At 39.1% G+C, this 23,114-nt stretch overlaps 1 protein-coding gene across 2 annotated transcripts in view; it reads left to right on the top strand.

The window, feature by feature from the left end:
• Window positions 1-23,114, top strand: part of nup188 (nucleoporin 188) — a 107,355-nt gene that overhangs the window by 79,850 nt on the left and 4,391 nt on the right. For both annotated transcript variants that reach the window (XM_072240116.1, XM_072240114.1), the window contains exons 34-43: window positions 73-218; window positions 2,722-2,906; window positions 3,007-3,207; window positions 11,726-11,818; window positions 14,385-14,543; window positions 15,275-15,412; window positions 15,762-15,836; window positions 17,836-18,045; window positions 19,468-19,599; window positions 21,628-21,701. In XM_072240116.1, coding sequence (XP_072096217.1) covers window positions 73-218; window positions 2,722-2,906; window positions 3,007-3,207; window positions 11,726-11,818; window positions 14,385-14,543; window positions 15,275-15,412; window positions 15,762-15,836; window positions 17,836-18,045; window positions 19,468-19,599; window positions 21,628-21,701 — 1,413 coding nt within the window. The remainder of the gene's footprint in view (window positions 1-72; window positions 219-2,721; window positions 2,907-3,006; window positions 3,208-11,725; window positions 11,819-14,384; window positions 14,544-15,274; window positions 15,413-15,761; window positions 15,837-17,835; window positions 18,046-19,467; window positions 19,600-21,627; window positions 21,702-23,114) is intronic.

The raw sequence follows: 23,114 nt of genomic DNA, 5'->3' as shown, positions 1-23,114 counted from the left end.
CATAGTATATGTACATATCCAAAAACAACTAAATGGCACAGAATAATGGTTTCTGCTTTGTTCCTTTCTCAGCACAATTGTTAATTTATCTAAAATCCTGGACCCTTTGGATCAAATTCTAGAGAGCCTCTCACAGAGCAACCAGTACTTCATGGAGAAGACAAAAGCAAAAATATATTCTGCTATCATAATTGCACTTCAGATCAAGCAACTACGAGGTGGAACTTTTGCTTCCTTTTTGGATTTCTTTCAAAAGTTTGTAATGTTCTTTGTGGTTAACGTTATGGATTTGTGCTTGATGGCTAAGGATCAGTGCTCTCTGAGGAGGTACAAGACAGGCATTTAGACCACACTTCAGTTACGATTGCGTTAAAGTTGTGGTTGCTCTAGAAAGGGTATAGAGGAAATTTACCAGGATGCTGCCTGGATTAGAGAACATATGAGGAAAGATCGCGTGAGCTTAGGGCTTTTCTCTTTGGAGCAAATGAGGATGATCGATGACATGATAGAGGTGTACAAATTGATAAAAGGCATGAATAGAATGGTCAGGCTATTTTCCCAAAGTGTAAATGGCTAATACAAAAGGGAGCATAATTTTTAGATGATTGAAGGAAAGTACAGGGGGTGTGTCAGAGGTACAGGTCCACAATCCCTTATCCGAAATCCTTGGAGCCAGTTGCATTTTCGAAATTCAGTATTTTTTGGATTTCAGACCCCCCTCCCCCCCCAGTACCAAAAAACACATATGCTCAAGTCCCTTATTTAACCTGTCTCAGTGTGGTGGACTTTAGGACCCGGTGGCGCACCAAACCTACGCACATCCTCCCATATACTTTACTTTACTTTTTCAATCTTTTTATTATTTCATAATGATAAACGTACCATAGTATTGATACAAAGTTGTTGGAATTACATTGTTATGACTAACATAGTTAAATATAAACCCAGTTGACATATGGGTATTAAACCTCCCAATCATACAGGATGCAAATGTAATATACAGAAAAAAATTTAGAAAAAAAACCATGAAAAAGGGGGGAAAAAATATACCCCACAAGAAAAACTAACTCAAACAATGTTGATCAACTAAACTAAGAAAAAAAAAGACATGGGCTGTTTTATAACATCAAAAAAAAAGGAACCATTAGTGTTGTCGACTCCGCTCCTCTCAACATATATTAAAAAGGAATAGAATAATTTTGGGAAGGTCAAATTACATCATGTTTCTCCAGTATACTTTAAATCATCTCTAGATTACTTATAATACCTAATACAATGTAGATGCTTTGTAAATAGTTATTATACTGTATTGTTTAGGGAATAATGACAAGAAAAAATTTATTTCCAACAAAAACATTTAATAAAACATAAAAATATACGGCTTCAAACGAACCAAATCAAACACATGGTAAATGACTTATTGGAATAAATGTAGAACGTCACTGTCACTATCGCTATAAAACTTCAGTAACTTGTCTTTCTGTGTATTTAAATCATATACAGTGGTAGTTCAGACACTGTTTTCTTCAGTAAGATGCCGCACAGACACACCACGATCAAGCTTCTGCAATAACTCCACTTTCTGCATTATGGATAATGATAGATGCTGCCGCCTTTTTTTCTCATTGTTATCCATAGGGGTATCTGCAGCTCTTTTTGACATTTTCACAGTGAAATTAAACACAAAAGTCAACAGTGAACACAAAATATCAGCGAACAGCAAATGCACGTGTAACCAGTACGAGCGCTGAGCCACAACTGACATCTGGCGGCCTCTCCTAGTGCTGCCACATCACACCTGAGTGACGTCAGCTGTTAGTGGAAAAAGTCTCTTAAGATTTTCAGAGCTTTTTGGATTTCAGAATTTTGGATAAAGGAATGTGCACCTGTAGTTTTTTTTTTTAAACACAGTGGTGGATGTGTAGAACATATTGCCAGGGATAGTGATGGAGGCAGCTACAGTAGGGAGATTGAAGAGGCTCTTACATAGGCACATGTATGAATGAAAAATGGAAGGTGATGTGGAAGGGATTTATCTTGGACTACATTAAAAGGTCAGCACAACATCATGGTATGAAGGGCCTGTAGTGTACTGTACTGTTTTATGTTCAGTTCTTCAGATCACCAGTATAGGGGACAAATGAAAGATATTGTGATTCCTGTTTTTGCAAAAATAGAGAATCACAATTGCTTCAATATGGAAGTCATTAGGTTGATTGTAGGAGGCTCATAATTTATTTTAATATGTAGACCTTTCCCCATTCCCTCCATTGTGTTTTTGTTGCTGCCGGAGCTGCATTAACTTCTCTGACTGCCCTTGTGATGGTACCTCCTTGAACCACTGCAATCCTGTGGTGTAGGTGTTACCATTTTGCAGTCAGTCAGGTACTCTAGCACACTGTTTGTCACGATAATGTGCATTGTATTATATTACCCAAGAGGAAAGAGTTCATGACATTGAGTAGATCTTATTTTGTTAACTGAACTCATATAATTGGAATAGAATTTTTTCGTTTTTCTGCTTCACGAATTGCAGATATACAGTTGTGATATAACATTTCATGTAGATGGCATTCTTAAAGCTAATATTACTCGGGGGTGGAGGTTTCAGAAATCTAATTAAAATATGCTTTAATTTGATGCAGATACATCTAATGCGTGTTGCTTTGTAAATTCATTTCTATCACTGACTTGTAGTTTTGCTGTTGTAATCTTGTTTAGTTGGTGACTTCCCTCAGTATTCTCAAATGCTGCTAACTGTGTGTGAGACCATACATAACGAAGCGATTGTTCTACTGGACCAAACACATCATGCACTGACAACTGATGCTGGCTTATTTGATGACAAAGATAGTATGGAAACAGATTGTGCCCCACGATTACAACACAAGGACCAGAAGGATGGGGTAAGGAGAGAAAATAATTGTTTAACTATATATTCAGCAGAAGCATGATCTGATTGCTTATGTGCTGTGAACTCTGTTGTAACTGTTTTTTCTTCCCCAGGTATGTGTGCTAGCTCTCTATCTTGCAAAGGAACTCTGTGAAATGGATGAGAGTGGTGATCATTTAATTTCCATCACTCGGAAGGTTCCATTTCTTCCTGCAATGCTTAGCACCTTGGAGCTCAGTCTTCGAGTCAAACAGAATTTACATTTCGCAGAGGCGTCACTGCACTTGCTTTTAGGCCTGGCCAAGACTCAACAAGTAAGTTCTAAATCCTAAAAGAGAAACCGCAAATGCTGGGGAAAAAAAAAACTCAGCATGTTAGTAATACTCAATGGTCAATGCAGTGTCTGTGGCTGAGGAAAGTATTGAAAGTTCATGTTTTCATCAAAGCTGAGAGCTTGGATATCAAACGTGTTATGTTGGTGAGAAATAAGGGACTGTGAACGGTAGAGTGGAGAACAAAAGAAACTGAATGACAAAGAGCATCAGGCACAATGGAGCATCGAGAAGGGCTGCTTCACCACTTCCGGTGACCCATATTCAACCTTGACCTCCAGTGCTTTCTATGTGAAGACTGCACATTCTCTCTGACCCCTTAGCTCTGGTTTCCTCCTATGTTTCAAAGATGAGTGGGTGGATAGGTTAATTGCTCATTGCAAATTATCCTGTGTGTTTGTGGGTGCTAGACCTCATGGAGAGTTGATGGACTCTGTGGATAGTAAAATGGATTAGTATAAGTGGGTATTCTATGGTCATCACAGATTTGGTGGGCTGAAGGGCCTTTTGAGTTTTATTATTCTGATAAATTGTGATACATGTTGAGAAAGGATTGTGAAGGTTTGTTAATCACAATTGGTTACAAAGGGAGGGTTATTGTGGACTGAATGGCGAGAGCTACAGTATAATGCTGTAGTGGATGTTGGTTGCACATTTGTCCTCTTAGAAGTAGATGGAAGAGTCAAGAAAGCGAAGTGAAGGCTCAGATAAACTGAACGTAAAGGGAGAATGAAGATAAACTGAGTGCAATTAGCATTGATACATTCAGAGAATGTATCAATGCTAATCAGAGAAAGAGGTGAGAAACCAGAGCGGTACTCGAACAAAGACTCTTCCATCACAATCGGTCAGGATCCATGTGGGTTCTTCACTTTCATCAATTCTACTCACTTTCTTCAAATCAGATATATAGCTAGACAACATGAGAAAATCTGCAGATGCTGGAAATTCAAGCAACACACACAAAATGCTGGTGGAACATAGCAGGCCAGGCAGCAGCTATAGGAAGAAGTACAGTTGATGTTTCGGGCTGAGACGAAGGGTCTCGGCCCGAAACATTGACTATACTTCTTCCTATAGATGCTGCCTGGCCTGCTGCGTTCCACCAGCATTTTTTGTGTGTTGCTATAGCTAGACAAATTCTTTTGTGGAATACATAGAACAATCTCCTGCTTCCTCCTCCTCAGATGTCCTTTGTTTTGATAAGACAAGGTCTTCTGAAATCTTTTCTGCCACTTAAAATTTAGATTCTGAACTATATTGTTTTCTCTCTTTCTAATATGGTCTTCAATCTAGTATGTTTTCTATTTATAGCTGCTGCCTGATGTTTTATATTTCCAACCTTATCTGTTTTTTTTTATCTCTTTGGATTTGAAAGTGAGAGGAGTTAGAGAAGTTCAATATTAAAATATGTTAAGCTAGGCAAAGGAGAATTGATAGTTGACAGGGCTTTAAACTTCTTGTGGTTTGTTTCCCATACTTCTGCTGCCACCAGATCTCTCTCTTCATGTAATTCAGAAACATGGATTCCTTACTTCCACATTCAATGGATCGCCTCCCACACTTTCCATGTAAAGTCCCTGTGACTTTGTCGTTTATCTCCAGTGTCCACTCTCCTCACAATGCTTACTCTTGTAGTTGCAGCACGTGTAACACATGTCATTTTACCCCTTCAGTTCCCACTGTTCAGGGACTCAAACATTCCAAGTGATTCACTTGTACGTCTTCCAATTTGATGTATTGTATATGGTGCTCACGCTGTGATCTTCTCTACATTACAAAGGCCGGCTTTGCAGGACATCTGCTCAGTCTTCAAGAGTGACTGAGCTTCCAGTTGCTCCTCATTTTAATTTTCTGTCCTATATCCATTCTAACCTTTCTGCCTTTTGTCTCTTTCATTGTTACGTCAAGGCTCAGCATGAGGTGAAGTCACACAGTATTGTCTTTTTACCTGGCTCAACACAGCCTTTCTTCAGACAGATAAGCTGCAAGTAACATGCTTTAGCACATCCTACTTTAGACTGTATGTCCTCAATCTGTATTGTTTTATCATTCTTGATTTCAACTGTATCCTAAATAAATGTAAAAGGTGAACTAAATCAAAAAGGGTGAATGCAGGACTGAAGTGGTTGTATTTAAATGTGCGCAGTATACAGAATAAGGTAGATGAACTTGTCGCACAGTCACAGATTGGTATGTATGGTCTTGAAAGCATCATTGAATCATGACTGAAAGAAGATTATAGCTGGGAGCACAGTATCCAAGGATATACATTGTATCGAAAGTCCAGGCAGGCTGGCAGAGGGGGCAGCATTGCTCTGTTGGTAAAAAAAAAATGAAGTCAAATCATTAGAAAGAGGTGACATAGGGATGGAAGATGTTGAATTGTTGTGGATAGAGCTAAGGAACTGTAAAGATAAAAAGACCCTGATGGGAGTTATATACAGACCCCCAAACAGTAGTAAGGATGTGGTCTACAAAGTATAGAAATAGCATGCCAAGAGGGCAATGTTACAATAGTCATGGGGGATTTCAATATGCAGGTAGATTGGGAAAATCAGGTTGGTGCTGGATTCCAAGAGGGGGGTTTTCTAGAATATCTATGAGATGGCTTTTTAGAGCAGCTCGTGGTCAAGCCCACTAAGGGATCAACTATTCTGGATTGAGTGCTGTGCAATGATCCAGAATTGATTAGAGGGCTTAAGGTAAAAAATAAAAACAAACTCTTTGGGGCAAGTGATCATAATATGATCAAATTCACCCTGAATTTTGAGAAGAAGAAGCTAAAGTCAGATATATCAGTATTACAGTGGAGTAAAGGGAATTACAGAGGCATGGGAGAGGAGTTGGCCAGAATTGATTGGAAAAGGACACTGGCAGGAAACTGAAAGGTCTGAAGGTAGATAAGTCACCTGGACCAGATGGTGTACACCGAAGGGTTTGGGAGGAGGTGGCTGAAGAGATTGTGGAGGCATTAGTAATGATCTTTCAAGAATCACTAAATTCTGGAATGGTTACAGAAGAATGGAAAATTTCAAATGTCACTCCACTCTTCAAGAAGGGAGAGAGGCAGAAGAAAGGAAACTATAGGTCGGTTAGTCTGACCTCAGTGGTTGGGAAGATGTTGGAGTTGATTATCAAGGATGAGGTGTCAGGGTACTTGGAGGCACGTGATAAAATAGTTCGGAGTCAGCATGGTTTCCTCCAGGAAAAATCTTGCCTGACAAATCTGTTGAAATTCTTTGAAGGAATAACAAGCTGGATAGACAAAGGAGAATTGGTTGATATGTATTTGGATTTTCAGAAGGCCTTTGACAAAGTGCCACACATGAGGCTGCTTAAGCTACCAGCCCATGTTAATACAGGGATGATCTAGCATGGATAAAGCAGTGGCTGATGGCAGGAGGCAGAGAGTGGGAATAAAGGGAGTCTTTTTTGGTTGACTCAGTGACTAGTGGTGATCCACAGGTGTATGTGTTAGGACCGATTCTTTTTACATTATATCAGTGATTTGGATGATGGAATTGATGGCTTCGTTGCAAAGTTTGCAGATGATACGAAGATAGGTGGAGGGGCAGGTAGCTTTGAGGAAGCAGAGAGGCTAAAGAAGGACTTTGATTAGGAGAACGGGCAAAGAAATGGTAGATGGAATACAGTGTCATGCACTGTATGCACTTTGGTAGAGGAAATGAAAGGGTTGACTATTTTCTAAATGGAGAGAAAATACAAAAAGCTGAGATACAGAAGGACTTGGGAGGGTTTGTGCAAGATTCCCTAAAGGCTAATTTGCAGGTCAGATCTGTGGCGTGGAAGGCAAATGCAAAGTTAGCATTCATTTTAAAAGAACATAAAAGCAAAGATATAATGCTGAGACTTTATAAAGCACTGGTGAAGTTTCACTTGGGGTATTGTGAGCAGTTATCTTAGAAAGGATGTGCTGAAACTGTAGGGGGTTCAAAGTAGGTTCACAAACGTGCTTCTAGGTTTGAACGGCTTGTCATATGAAGAGCATCTGATGGCCCTGGGCCTGTATTCATTGGATTTCAGAAGATTGAGGGGTAACCTCATTGAAACCTATCGAATGGTGAACAGCCTTGATAGAGTGGCTGTGGAAAGGATGTTTCCTATGGTGGGAGAGTTTAAGACCAGAGGACACAGCCTCAGAATAGATGGTCATTCTTTTAGAGTGGAATGAGGAATTTCTTTAGCCAGAGGGTTGTGAATCTATGGAATTCATTGCCACAGGCAGTTGTGAAAGCTAATTCTGTATGCATATTTAAGGCAGAGGTTGATAGATTCTTGATTGATCAGGGCATGAAGGGATATGGGGAGGAGGCAGGAGATTGGGGCTGAGAGGAAAATTGGATCAGCCATGATGAAATGGCTGAGCAGACTCAATGGGCCAAATGGCATAATTCTGCTCCTATATCATATGGTCTTATAAATATCTTTGTTCTTTCCGACACTTCTCATTCTATGCAACTTAAACACATGTTTGGCTTTTGGGATTTCATCAGAAGTACATGTAATATTAACACAAACATTTTAAGATTATTAAATTGAAGTATGCCACATCTGGCTGAGTACTTTGGAAATGTAGTCTTTGTTGTAACGTAGGGAATTAATTACATGAACCGAATGTCTCCAGATTGCTCATACATTACTGTTGCCCTGAGGGTAGCTCGACTAAGTGTATTGTGCAAATCAACAGAAAGAAATGGAGAGGGAAAGATTTTAAAGTAGAGCTAAATACCTCAATCATTTTACTTGAGGCCACATTCAGATGGCTTTGTGGGATATGCACATTTAATCCAAGTTTAAACAAAGTTTCTAACAAAATTTATCGAACTGCTGTGCTTATAGGCCTTTCTTTTATATTTAGAAATGTAAAAGTAACAAAAGTACCAGGATAGAATTGAATATTTACTCAGTATAGTTCTGTGGCATTTTAAATATAAAAATCAAATATTCTGCTTTTGGCTGTAGTGCATAGTCTCATGTAAATAATGACAATATCTTTGTTTTCAAATGTTTACTTTTTCTTTGAACTTTTATTGTAAAATTAGATTTGGGCAGTCTACAGGATAGTTCTGAATGTAGAAAACAAATACTGTAAAAGTCCTTTGTTCTGGAAGTTAAGTTTTCATTTTATGGTATATTATGCATGATACAGCTCTGGTTAATTGGGAAATATCAGGACTGCTGCATTTTGGTCCAATTAAGTGGCTGCCCCAATTAGTTGAAATTTCATGGAAATAGTTACAAAGGTATAAAAAGAAGACAAACGACTATTTAACTAAGTAAACAAGTGAAAATCTGCAAATGCTGCAAATCCAAGCAACACACACAATGCTGGAGGAACTCTGACTGGTCTGCTGATTTCCTCTAGCATTCTGTGTGTGTTAATTTAACTGAGTAACAAATTATGTATTTAAATGAAGTACAGAACAAATTAGAACTACTGGTGGTGTAGTGGCACTGACGCAGGACTCTGATGCAGATGGTCCTGAGTACGGATCTGGCCATGTCCCAACCTGGGCAGCAGCAGTATCTATGCAGAAGAATGGTCTGGCAATCTACTTCTGTGTCTTGCCATGAAAGCCCTCTGGACAACTGCACTATCCATAGGGTCACTTTCACTCAACAGCACTCCCCATTGTATTATTTCCTAATACAGTGCCTTGAAATAGTATTCAGCCCCCAACCCTTTGTAATAAATGGGTATTTCAACCAGAATTTTTATTTGTGAAACATGCTTCTTTTATCACAAAAAAGCAGGGTACATTGTAAAGCATGAAAAACTAAAAAATTTAAAAACTGAAATATCAGCTGTTCAAAAGTATTAATTCCCCCTTAAGTTGAACCACCTCTTGCAGCCAGTAGTCTTTTTGGATAAGTCTCCATTAGCTTTGCAGTGTGATGGAGCATGATTTGCCCATTCCTCCTTGCAAAATTGCTCAAGCTGTGCCAAATTAGTTGGGGAGCAGTGATGGACATCGGTCTTGAGGTCTTGCCAGAGATATTCGATCAGTTTAAGGTCAGGAGTCTGACTGGGTCGTTCAAGGACATAAATTTTCTTAATTTAAAGCCACTCCATGGTTCCTTTGGTGGTTGTGTGTTTTGGGTCGTTGTCTTGCTGGAAGTTGAACTTCCTCCCCAGTTTAAGCTTTCTGGCAGAGGTGAGCAGGTTTTTATCCAGAACCTCTCTGTATTTAGCAGCACTCAGCTTCCCATCAATCCTGATCAGATTTCCAATCCCTGCTGCTAAAAAGCATCCCCATCACATGATGCTGCCTCCACCATATGCTACAGTAGGGGTGGTGTTACCTGGCTGATGCACAGTATTTGATTTACACCACATGTACTGCTTACTGTTGAGTCCAAAGAGCTCCACTTTAGTCTCATCTGACCACAAGACCCTCTTCCACATCTTTATAGTCTTTTCTAAGTGAAGCTTTGCAAATTCTTTATGGGCAAGGATATGACTTTTTGACAGGGCTCCTTCATTGCCACTCTTCCATAAACACCCTTTTTGTGCAAGGCCTTGGAGATTGTGGAGCCATGAACTTCATCTCCAGTTGCAGCTACTGACTGCTGCAGCACACTCAGATTGACTTGGCATCACAGTAGCCTCTCTTACAAGAGCCATTATTTAATGGAGGGGCAGCCTGACCTAGGCAGTGTGCCTGTAGTTTCATATTCTTTCCACTTTTTCACGATTAATTGCTCTGAGGTGTGTTCAGTATCTTTGAGATGGTCTTGTATCCTTCCCCAGATTTGTGCTTCTCTGTTATCATTTCCCTGACTTGTCTTGAATGCTCTTTGTCTTCATTTTGGTTTGGCCTGTTGAAAATCTACCATACAGTTGGATCTTATGAATTCATTGAAAACAGGTGATCCTCCAATTTTCTAAATCAACAAAGTGGGTGAGTTGATAAGGTATTGCACCTGAGGAAAGTTGGTGTAGTAATTGCAAAGGGGATTAATACTTATCAGCCTCACAATTTCGGTTTTTAATTTTTAGTAAATTGCTGATAGGCTTTGGAATTTTTCTAATAATTTGACATGATGCACAATATTTTGTAGATTAACTCCAAGAATCCTAATTAAATATATTTTAAATTTAGAAAATGGAACTGTAAAATGTGAAAATAGTTGTGGGGGCGGAATACTTTTTCAAGGCATTATTGACGGAGAAATTCATCCAGTGTATGCTTCCATGTTCTTTTGATGTACCGTAAATGAACAAATCAGTGCAGACACCTAATGTAGATAACGGACGGTCTTCATGCAGTGCTTTCAATAATTGCATCCTCCAAATCTTCATTTTCATTGTAACATTCAAGATGATTGTCTATACCTTCAAGTTCTTCATATTTCCTAACTTGTTGCAGTAGTGAAGTTGTTTCATTTTCACTTCTGGCTGTTTCTGACATCTCCAAGTCTTGAAACAGCAGTGAGCAAAACAATTCTGAATTGTAATACTGCTTATTTCTTGCCACCAGTGGCAAAAATCACTGCTTTTTGAACACAAACAGATGCAAGTGATGCTGTTTGAAAACTACTACTCCTAAGCACAGTATAATGTCTTAATGGTGGCACAAGTAGACACGACTGATGCTAGTTAGAAATTGTTCAGCACATGTCTCCTGAACCAATTAAGCGACATAGTGTCCCAAATAAACAAAGAGAATCCAGGCTATTTTTAGATTCTTTTTTGTTTTTTTTTAATAGTTGCCCCAATAAACAGTTGCCCTGATGAACTGATGGTCCAAATAACCGGAATCAGCTGTATTTGGTTTTGAAGTGTATTGTAACCTTTCCCAAAGATAGCAAACTCTGAAAGCAGTATTTCCAAGTCCTTTCAAGTCTTTTTGAATTGAATTGACTTTATTTCTTACATCCTTCACATGCATGAGTAAAAATCTTTACGTTATGTCTCTGTCTAAATGTGCAATGTGCAATCATAGTAATTTATAATAAATAGAACAGTTAATGTAACATAGAATACACTCAAATCAATGTGAGTTAATCAGTCTGATGGCCTGGTGGAAGAAGCTGTCCTGGAGCCTGTTGGTCCTGGCTTTTATGCTGTGGTACTGTTTCCCAGATGGTAGCAGCTGGAATAGATTGTGGTTGGGGTGACTCAGGTCCCCAATGATCCTTCGGGCCCTTTTTACACACCTGTCTTTGTAAATGCCCTTAATCATGGGAAGGTCATAACTACAGATGCGCTGTCTGCCCCTCTCTCTGCAGAGTCCTGCGATTAAGGCAGGTACAGTTCTTATACCAGGCAGTGATGCAGCCAGTCAGGATGCTCTCAATTGTGCCTCTGTAGAAACCCGTGTAAAAATGTGCAGTAACTTTACTGTGACTATTGTTCATTCGTTGATGTGGAAATTTCTTGTTTTCAGGTTAATTATGTGCATAAACTCAAATCCATCAAAATCTGTTTGTAAGTTTGAAATGCTGATGTTAAATTTCATACTGGTACTTCCAGGGAGCGGCTGCAGTGGGAGGAGCTGGAGTTCTTCAAAGCATCTGTCTGCCACTTCTCAGTGTATATCAACTCAGTACCAATGGCACCACTCAGGTACTCTGCCTCAGTCACTGTTACAAGGATCGTTTCAATGTACTTACCGTATTGTTAAGTAGAGTGAATATACACAAAGTACCAACACCTGAGTGATCAATTTTGATATTTTAAGTTAAATCTAATATTGATGAAATTATATTCAGTCTTGAGAACTTCATGGGGAAACTTGCTCAGGTATTATAAACAGTGAGGACTTTGGGAATAAGTATAAAGGAAGCTAAATACATTTTACTGATTCTATTGGGTCTTTAGGGAAAGTAACTGTTGTTCGGGAAAGCTAAGTAATTTTGAATTAGATTAGCTTGTATATTGCCTGGATTGTTCTAATTTTGATGGTTAAAATAGTATATTTTCAACTATTTTTAATAATTTCTACAAAATAGAGGTCCATTATGTCCTAGATAACTCCCAACTATATACTGTTATTAATCTTGCTTCCATTGCTTTGTAATGTGCTTCATTCTAATTAGAAGTTACAAACACAAATTAATTTTTAAAGAATATTAAAGTTGATAATTTTAACTGACAAACTGAAAAGCAACAACTGTCACAAAATTGTATTCAAAAATAAGTTTTCAACATGATGCAAAGAATCAACACAAGCACATTACTAGAAAAAGCTGTGTTTTTCAGTCAAGTCATAACTTACATTACAGATTGCAGTATCAAATCTTTGGCATAATTGAATCACACATATTTATAAATTCATAGAGTTTCTGAGATTGAGCTACATCAAGTAGCTTTTCAAATTCAATGTTTGAGTAATTTTACATTTACGAACAATCTAAGACTTGTACTGTGAACATGAGGAAGTCTGCAGACGCTGGAATTTCAAGCAACACACGTAAAAGTTGCTGGTGAACGCAGCAGGCCAGGCAGCATCTCTAGGAAGAGGTACAGTCGACGTTTTGGGCCGAGACCCTTCATCAGGACTAACTGAAAGAAGAGCTAGTAAGAGATTTGAAAGGGGGAGGGGGAGATCCAAAATGATAGGAGAAGACAGGAGGGGGAGGGATGGAGCCTAGAGCTGAACAGTTGATTGGCAAAAGGGATAGGAGAGGATCATGGGATGGGAGGCCTAGGGAGAAAGAAAGGGGGAGGGGGGGAGCCCAGAGGATGGGCAAAGAGTATAGTGAGAGGGACAGAGGGGGAAAAAGAATATATATATATATATATATATATATATATATATATATATATATATATATATATATATATATATAATAATAATAAAAAATAAATAACGGATGGGGTACGAGGGGGAGGTGGGGCATTATGGAAGTTAGAGAAGTCAATGTTCACGCCATCAGTTTGGAGGCTACCCAGACGGAATATAAGGTGTTGTTCCTCCAACCTGAGTGTGGCTTCATCTTGACAGTAGAGGAGGCCGTGGATAGACATATCAGAATGGGAATGGGATGTGGAATTAAAATGTGTGGCCACTGGGAGATGCTGCTTTCTCTGGCGGACAGAGCGTAGGTGTTCAGCGAAACGGTCTCCCAGTCTGCACTGGGTCTCACCAATATATAGAAGGCCACAGCGGCAGCACCGGACGTAGTATATCACCCCAACCGACTCATAGGTGAAGCGTCGCCTCACCTGGAGGGACTGTCTGAGGCCTTGAATGGTGGTGAGGGAGGAGGTGTAAGGGCAGATGTAGCACTTGTTCTGCTTACAAGGATAAGTGCCGGGTGCTCTTGTACTTCTCTCTCACCACCATTCAAGGCCCCAGATGGTCCCTCCAGGTGAGGCGACACTTCACCTGAGTGTCGGCTGGTGTGATATACTGCGTCCAGTGCTCCCGGTGCGGCCTTCTATATATTGGTGAGACCCGACGCAGACTGGGAGACCGTTTCGCTGAACACCTACGCTCTGTCCGCCAGGGAAAGCAGCATCTCCCAGTGGCCACACATTTTAATTCCACGTCCCATTCCCATTCTGATATGTCTATCCACGGCCTCCTCTACTGTCGAGATGAAGCCACACTCAGGTTGGAGGAACAACACCTTATATTCTGTCTGGGTAGCCTTCAACATGATGGCATGAACATTGACTTCTCTCACTTCTGTTAATGCCCCACCTCCCCCTTTTACCCCATCCGTTATTTATTTTTTATTATATATATTCGTTTTCTCTCTCTCCTTTTTCTCCATCTGTCCCTCTCACTGTACTCCTTGCCCATTCTTACCCTTCCCTTTTCTTTCTCCCTAGGCCTCCCATCCCATGATCCTCTCATATCCCTTTTGCCAATCAACTGTCCAGCTCTGGGCTCCATCCCTCCCCTCCTGTCTTCTCCTATCATTTTGGATCTCCCCCTCTCCCTCCCACTTTCAAATCTCTTACTAACTCTTACTTCAGTTAGTCCTGACGAAGAGTCTCAGCCCGAAACGTCGACTGCACCTCTTCCTGGAGATGCTGCCTGGCCTGCTGCGTTCACTTGTACTGTGATATTGGACGTCCAAGTTTTGTTTTTCTATACAATGCTTGCCTGATTTTTCATATGAAGAATTAATTGCTATTTGCCATCTCTCCCAACATTTTCAATTTTCTCCTTATAATTCAGACTTTGGGATCTTCCCGAAAATCTTTGGATGCTCCCTCGTGGCCAGGTGTGTATCGACTCACGATGTCACTGATGGAAAGACTTTTAAAATCACTACGCTACAACTTCCTTACAGAATCGTTAGACTTTGTTGGGGTCCATCAAGAGCGGATACTTCAGGTGGGTAAATGCTTCTGGTGCTTTTAAAACTTAGTGTGCACTGAATTTAGTGTGTTTTGAAGGAGCAGTTCCTTCAGTGCAATCCAGAAACCATTTTAAAAATAAATATTCTAATTTGTTCCAAAGGTTCTTATGCATAATATTTTTCATGGAGGTGGTCATCAAAGTAGATAATTCACTTGCAGATCCAAAAATGCTTGAAAGCTTATATATATTTAAAACATATAATAGCTAAACACAATGAATTATTAATAACTTTCCCGTTCACCCTCACCTTTTGCTTTCACTTGGTTTCATTGAGACTTGATTATAAATGCCTGTAAACTGATGTCATAACTGTTGACACACCCAGTCACTTATTACTAAAGTCTACTTGCCACAGTTCAAATAGGATTTAGAACATGTTTTCTAGGCCACTAGATGGTGTACTTTGCAGAACAATATCATGACTTCATTATTTCTGAATACTCACCAAGAGTTTCTTCTCACCTGACTGTCCAGAATTGGTATGAAAGTCATGGAAACATTTTTTTTTAAGTCCTTTTACTCTCACATGTGAAGAAGAACATTTTATAAATATATACTTTGAGTAGGTTTTTTTTAAATGTCATTATAGGCCAAATGGCCATCTCCTGTGCCATAAATATGTATGATTTTATTATGTTAAATATTGTATGTTCATGTTAGGTGCAGCAGGATATGAGTCATTATTTTTGCCCATTCTCTTACAGTGTTTGGATGCAGTTCGAAAGGTGCAGAGCTTGGCTTGCCTCGATGAAGTTGATCACACAGTTGGGTTTCTTCTTCAACTTTCCAACTTCATCAAAGAGTGGCGGTTTCATCTGCCACAACTGCTTAGGGATGTGCAGGTATGTTCAACTTAGAATGGATATGATGTTGAACACGAGGCATCCCTGCTTCAAACAGAATAGCAGAGAACTGAAATCCATATTATTGCACTTCTTTAGCGATATGTTTTTACCAAGAACACGTATCCTAGCGCTGTCTTATTTCAGCTCGGGCCTACTCTGTGACCAGTTGTGGTTTACCGGCCACAATCTCACCATAAAAAACAGATTAAAAATGAGTTCATTTCCCATTGAGTTGCCAGGATGTGGATTGAATTAAGATCACAAGTGAACGGAAATAACCTAGTAGTTTTTGCTTTAAAGATGCTCCTTGATAAATGTAGTTAACAGCTTGTTCTTTGTTTTACAGGTGAACCTGTGTTACTTGTGCCAGACATGTACCTTTCTGCTTCATAGTCCGAAAGTGCTTCAGCACTATCTACAGGTGAGTATGAAGTTGTTTCCTTAAAATGTAATTTGCCATGAATGTATACAGTGTTTAAGCATGTTATTCAAAGAGTTGGGTTACTAATGACATTAAAACTAAAAAACATTTCTAAATATTTATCAGTAAATTATTTGCTGTCTTTTGGGACCTTTGCTTTAAAAGTTAACAGTTCTGTATGATTACTTTAATCATTTTTCATAATGTTCATGAGCAGGGTCTTGGCCCAAAACGTTGACTTTTTATTTCTCCCCATAGATACTGCCTTACCTGCTGAGTTCCTCTTTGTGTGTGTTGCAATTTGCTAGCAATGCTCTTAAGATTTTGAGGTATCTGATTAAAATAGGGGGAAAATAATAATCGTTTCATTTATCTTTGCAGCTCTAGAGATTTTTTGTTTGCCTTTGATGTAAACAAGTAAGAATGTCCAGCCTTTATAACTGGACAGGGCTGAACAGCACTTTGGGCACCTGCTGTTCATGTTCATCAATTCCAGTGTGCATTTGTTAGCTTGGAACAGGTTTCAGTTTGGTTACGTCTTCCATAGTGGACATATGCACTTAAAGACCATGGGGTGATAAAGACTGAAAGTCAGGCAGCTGTGGGGTAAATGGTAGAAATTTCTGATTTTTAAAAAATGATCTAAATAGTTTATCTCTGACAGAAAGGGAATTGCCTTCGAGAAAAAAAGATTGAAAAATTGTGCGCAAATTTAAATCCAGTCAGGGATCCAATGAATCCAGGCTGAATATTGTTGAGCATTAAGAGCGTTGGGCTAACTCAGTTCAATCAACACAGATATATTCTTGGTAATTTTATTGAAGGAAATGCCACGTAGGGGGCAATTAGAACGTAAGAGGCTGTCCAAGATCTTGCAATGATTTACATTTAACTTTGCATTTGACCTTTGCCATACAAATCTGGAGAAAGATGGATGATGTCATTTGGATTGGAAGTTGCTTCTCATTTTAAGCATATGTGCAATTAGTTGAAGGGAAACGGTATTATGTAGTACATTTCTGTGACAGTGTCCCAGGACTGTCTCCCATCCCCGGCCCCCCACTCACCCCTGATGTTAATAGGTTAGCCGTTGGCTATCTGCTTGGTGTGCTGAGCAGTTCGAGGGCAATTGTCTCACTCTCACTCCTTGTTTCAAATGAAGTGTTAAAGAGCAACATGTAATGAAGCACAACATTAATTCAGATGAAGATCCATTAAGTACTTTTCAAATTTCATCTTGAAAGGGCTATAATTTCTCCAACACATGTAACTATTGTCTGATTAATTGTCTCCCTTTCCCTGTGTGGAAAAACCATAATGCATTTGAAGTACAATATCCTAGTGAGTCAGAAATTCACTTCTTTGCATATCTTTGCAAAGCTACATTTTAACTGCCCTTTTTCAAAACAAAAGGCTTTTCAAATTTCATTTCTGATCATGAGTTTGGAGACTGAATCCAATGGTAACTGATTGCAAAATGACTCTGGATATATAGATGACTTCAAAATTCAAAGTAAACGCTATTATTAAAGTACATGTATGTCATTATTTACAATCCTGAGATTAATTTTCCTGTGGGTATACACAGTAAATCTATAGAATAGCAACTACAACAGGATCAATGAAAGATCAACTGGAGTGCAGAAGACAACAAACTGTGAAAATGTAACTATATATAAATAGCAAAAAAAAATGAGAACATAAGATAATAAGATAAAGAGAACTTAAAGTCAGATCATTGGTTGTAGGAACATCTCAATGGATGGGCAAGTGTGTAGTTATCCCCTTTTGTTCAAGGACCTGGTGGTTATTGGGTAGTAACTGCTCCTGAACCTGGTGGTGCAAGTCTTTCTACCAGTGAGAAAAGAGCATGGCCTGGGTGGTGGGGGTCTGATTTTGGATGCTGCTTTCCTATGACATTGTTTCATGTAGGCACAATCTAAAGAAAAACTTGCATAGTACTGGCATCAAATATGATCGATTGTATCCTGTTGATTAGGTGAAGAATGGAGATGCTCTTCCGCCTGCAATTCTTCCTCGGCAGCCCAAACCAGCTCAGACGCCAACAAAGCAGCAAAACACAGAACGAGCTGAAGTGGAACAGCGTGCAATGCTGAAAGTCCAATCCAGTTTGCTCAGGATTCTGAGTAAAACATTAGCAGCTATACGACACTTTACTCCTGATCTGTGCCAGATACTGCTAGACCAGGTCAATAATTATTACCAATTTATTTGTTTCATTCTAGGAATAAATATGAAGTTCATTCAGATGCTCTTGAATACTGAGATTCTAATCTATTGTGAAGGCTACTCCTTAAAAGGGGCATTCTGTACATATCTGCCCAAAAAGAGCAGGACCCTATAGGTCCAGTAATTTCCTGGTCGCTTCCTTGTATTAACTGGTATCCAAACTATAATTTTGGAGTCGTGGGCTCTAGAGCACAGAAATGGATCCTTTGGCCCATGATATTCATCTCAACTTATTTCCCCCCATCTGTCTTAATTCCACTTTCCCAATTTAGAACAGTAGCCTTTTGACTTTGTGTCTAATAAATAAATTTTATTTGATATAGAACTTCAATATATGTAGATTCAAAGAAGTGAGTTTTGTTTATCATGTGGTTCAGTCTCATTTGAACCTCACTTGCAGTCTTGCACTGCATTGGAGGAGGTCCAGAGGAGGTTCATGAGAATGATCCCGGGAATGAAAGGGTTAATGCTCTGAACCTGTACTTGCTGGAGTTTAAAAGAATGAGGGAGAATGTCATTGAAACCTATCGAATATTGAAAGGCCTAGATGGAGTAGATGTGGAGAGAATGTTTCCTTTATTGGGGGGGGGGGGGATCTAGAACCGGAGGGTACAGCCTCAGAATAGAAGAATATCCCTTTAGAACAGAGGTGAGGAGAAATTTCTTTAGCTAGAGGTGGTGAATCTTTAGAATTCATTGCCACAGACAGCTCTCGAGGCCAAGTCATTGGGTATATTTAAAGCAGAGGTTGATAGGTTCTTGATTGGTAAGGTCTGTGAAAGGTTATGGCGAGAAGCAGGAGAATGGGGTTGACAGCTATAATAAATCAGCCATGATATGATGGTGGAGCGGACTTGATGCGCCGACTAGCCTTATTCTCTGCTCCTATGTCTTATGGTCTTAAAACAATGCTGTGAACATTGTGGATACGAGGAAGAAATGGAATCCATTCATTAGATTAATACAGTTGTAATTTAAAGCCGTGTTATCTATATTATAAACAAATGATTTTTTTCTTCAAAACACTAATTTTGTCATAATATTACTATTATATTCTCTGATGTTCTTGTTCATTTGCCTACCTGACTACTCATTTGAGCACTGACAATAGCTCACTTCCCATGTAGTTTTCTTTGGCTTCCTTGAAAGTCTGGTCAAGATTTGCAACCTCCTTTAATAGTGATAAATGTGCCGAAAGATTTGAAATTGCTGTATTTCTTTAGCCATTTCTTGATCTGTCGTTTGGATAGTGGATGTTTATATGGATTAAGAAACATGATGCTGGAATCTTGATTCTGCTGGATAAGTTACCTTGATACATGTCAGAAAGGACTTCACCACCTGAATTCCCATTCTGAACCAATTTATTTTATTCTCACAGTCCTTAGATCTGGCTGAATATGATATGCTCTTCGTCCTGAGCTTTACTACTCCAGCATTTGATTCTGATGTTGCTCCATCATTTGGAACTCTGCTTGCAACTGTGAATGTGGTTCTGAACATGCAGGGCGAGGTAAGAGATTGTTGGGAGTTTAACCATTGAGATCTTCGTACCAAAGATGCCTGTCAATATACCAAGTTAATCAGTTTTTCAGGGATTTGAAATAGCTTCTGTAGATTGATACTTTTTCACAATTGAAGTAGAGGGTTTCTTTCTGTAAGAGGCATCATTGCCTTATCTAGAAGTAAGTTTCAGTATTGCCAAGCATTCACATTTTTTTGCCGTATAATTCCACAAATTTGGACAACCTTTCTGTATGCAATTTATTTTTAATGCTTGAACCTTGGCTGTGATTATCAACAGACTATTTGGCTCGATTAGGATGCCAGGTATCGTCACAAAACATTTACTTGCCAACAAAGATTAAGACATGAAGCAAAATTTATAATGCCTTTGGTGAGATCTGGTAACTTTGACACAGCATTAGGTATTGAATGCAGCTCTGGATAGTTTGGCACCATTGAGATAATGTTGGGAAACTTCAAAAGTAACTTTTGTGGATAAGTTGATTTTTTTAAAATAAAATATTTCTTAACTGTGGTTGCATTTCTAACAGCTGAGTTTGTTTTTAAATGGGCTAAACTCCATTTTGTATACCTTTTCCAATGTAAAATTTTATTAGAATACAGTATTTTTACAGTATATGTTGAAAGAAGAACATTTCATGTTTCAGATTGATGACTTTTCACAAAACTGGAAAAAAGATAGAGAGAAACCAGTGGTAAGATCCAGGGATAGAGAGAATAAAAGAGGACTGTGATGCGTTGGAAGTCAGGAGAGATTAAATGACAAAGGAGGCATTAGTGCAAAGTTAAAAGCTGTGTAATTGGACATAGAAATTAAAGGTCATTCTGAAGAATGTGTAAATAAATAGTGGTAGCAAAATAATTTATCTCTTGCCAAGGGAAATACTATGAATTGGAGTTGATTTATTGTCACATGTACTGAGATAGAATGGTAGGTTTTGTTTACGTGCCATGTAGGAACAGAGGGAACATCGACTCAGACCATGAGGCCTGTGTTGGGCATTTTCATGCCTTACAAGGCGCAGATTGGAAGTCTGTGTGGGGCGCCACTCCTCGCACAGACACTAGAGCAATGTGTGGTTAAGTGCCTTGCTCAAGGACACAAACACGCTGCCGCAGCTGGGGCTCGAACTAGCGACCTTCAGATCGCTAGACGATCACCTTAACCACTTGGCCACATGCCCAACCATGTAGGAAGATCATTCCATATACTGAAATGCTGAAAAGGAAAATGGAATGCAGAATAGTGTTACGGTTATGGAGAAAGGTCAGTGCAGAGCAAAATCCATGAAAAGGTAAGGTGAGAGATCAAGAATTCATCTTCTAGCTTATCAGAGTAGCATTCAAGAACCATTTTTACAGCAGCAAAGAAGTTGTCTTTGAGCCCAGTGATACGAGTTCTCAAGCTTTTTCTCCCACCTGATGGGCAGGAGAGAAGACAGAAAACTGGAACTCTTTAAAAACAGAAATCTGGTCATGCTCTGCATCTGAAATTATTTAGCTATAAGTTGAATCCATAAAAATGCCTGGTAAATTACTTTTCATCAAGCTTATGTTGATTTCTCATTCATTATTTGTAGACAAAGAATCTAACAAAGATAGAACTTGCCTATGTAAGTGGATATTTTTTCCTGTGGCAGATAAATTGTAGAGCTCAAAATATTAATTGGTCTTAAAGCCCCTTAAGATATGGAGGGGTGAATATTTACCATGCTTGCTGTTTCTAATGGTTATCAAGTAGCCCCTGTAGACAAATGCATGTGGAATTTCAATGATTTCAGTATCTGCTCGGTTGTGATGTTACATTTTGGTATCATCTGTTCAGAAAACATAAAGGAGAATTAGCTGAATAGATTCCAAAGGGCAGATGGTATAATGGGAACTATACCCCTGATAACCCTGAGGTTGGGGAGAAATAAGTCTGTAGTATATATTATAAAGAAATAATTGTGTAATTTTCTTTTGTTTCTGGCATAATAGATTTATTGTTTTACCTCTTTCTTTTTATTTCTAGATTGATAAGAAGAAGGAACCCATGTCACTAAATATGATACCTCTAGCTTCATCTGAAGAGACAAAATCTTTAAAGTAAGTTAGAAAAGTTGGGTGTTTCATAAAAAGGCTTTTAGCTTCAATAAAGTGTCATGTTTAACTGTCAGCTGCTGTATTGAAGTGAGTTTAGTGAGACTGTCATAGAGCCAAACATTGAATTAAGTTTACCACTATACTTTGGGGAAATCTTATCCATAAGCTGTTTAGGTTAAGCCCTGCGTATACACCTTGCCTTGGTTATGTTTGACTATCGTATACTCAGTTATACAGCACAGAAACAGGCCCTTCAGCCCATTTGGTCCATATATCCCCCTAAACCTTTTCTATACATGTACCTGTCCAAGTACCTTTTAAAAGTCATAACTGTATCTGCTTCAACCACTTCCTCAGGTAGTTTGTTCCATATACTGACTATCCTTTGGGTGAAAACAGTATGGAAACAAGCACTTCAGCCCATCTCCTCCATGCTGATAATGGTAATCCTATTTCCACTGTTTGTCCCTCTAAATCTTTCTTATCCATGTACATGTCTAACTGTACTTAAACGTATATGCACATGCTTCTACCATTTTGATCCACGTGCCCACCACCCTCTCTGTTGAAAATCTTACCCATCTTAAACCAATGCCGTCAAGCTTTAAACTCCCCTATCTTAGGGAAAAGGCTATGTCAAATCGCCTGAACGGTGCTCCTCTCTGTGATTCAATCTGTCTTTGTAACTAAGACCGTAGTCCCTTGTGAATGGTTTCTTGCCAGGTTACTGACATTCTTCATTTAGCTAGGCAGCCATAGCTGGTAGAGGAAGTAGTTGAGGCAGTTATGATAGCAACACTTAAAAGATATTTGGATAGTAGGTATATCGTTAGGAAAAATTTAGAGGGGCATTTGCCAAATGCAGGCGTGGGGCTAACATAAATGGCCATCTTGGTCAGTGTGGACAGGCTGGGTCTAAATCATAATAAACCACGTGATTGTTCATTGATTTGATCTGGAAAGAAGTTAGGGCAACTGTATGCATATCTCCTCATGTAATATCAGTTTTGGTCTTGTTCTGAAGAAGTTTGTTGCTTTTCTTTTAAGTGCAACACAAAAGCTCAGACAAGAGTAGAATTTGCACAGTGAATGGTAGAAGAGAGAGAGGAATCTGGGAATAATTCCTTGAAAGTGGTGTCATAAGTAGATAGGTTCACAAAGAGAGCCTTTGGTACACTGGCCTTCATAAATCAAGTTAGTGTGGATTTGTGAAAGGAAAATTTAGATTTAATGCCTCTTTTAGATTTGTTAGAGGATGTGCCAAGCAGAGTAGCTGAGGGGGGATCCAGGCAATCCTGGTCAGTAAGGATTTTCGGAATGCTTTTGATAAAGTACCACATGGGTGGGAGGACAGTTGTTGAACAAGACTCAGGCAAGTGGAATAGGGTAATATATTGCCTTGTATTAAGAGTTGGT

This window comes from Mobula birostris, chromosome 22, assembly GCF_030028105.1.
Source record: "Mobula birostris isolate sMobBir1 chromosome 22, sMobBir1.hap1, whole genome shotgun sequence".
Taxonomy (NCBI): Eukaryota; Metazoa; Chordata; class Chondrichthyes; order Myliobatiformes; family Myliobatidae; genus Mobula; species Mobula birostris.
Note: the sequence above shows the minus strand (reverse complement) of the source record. Positions and strands in the feature narration are given on the sequence as shown.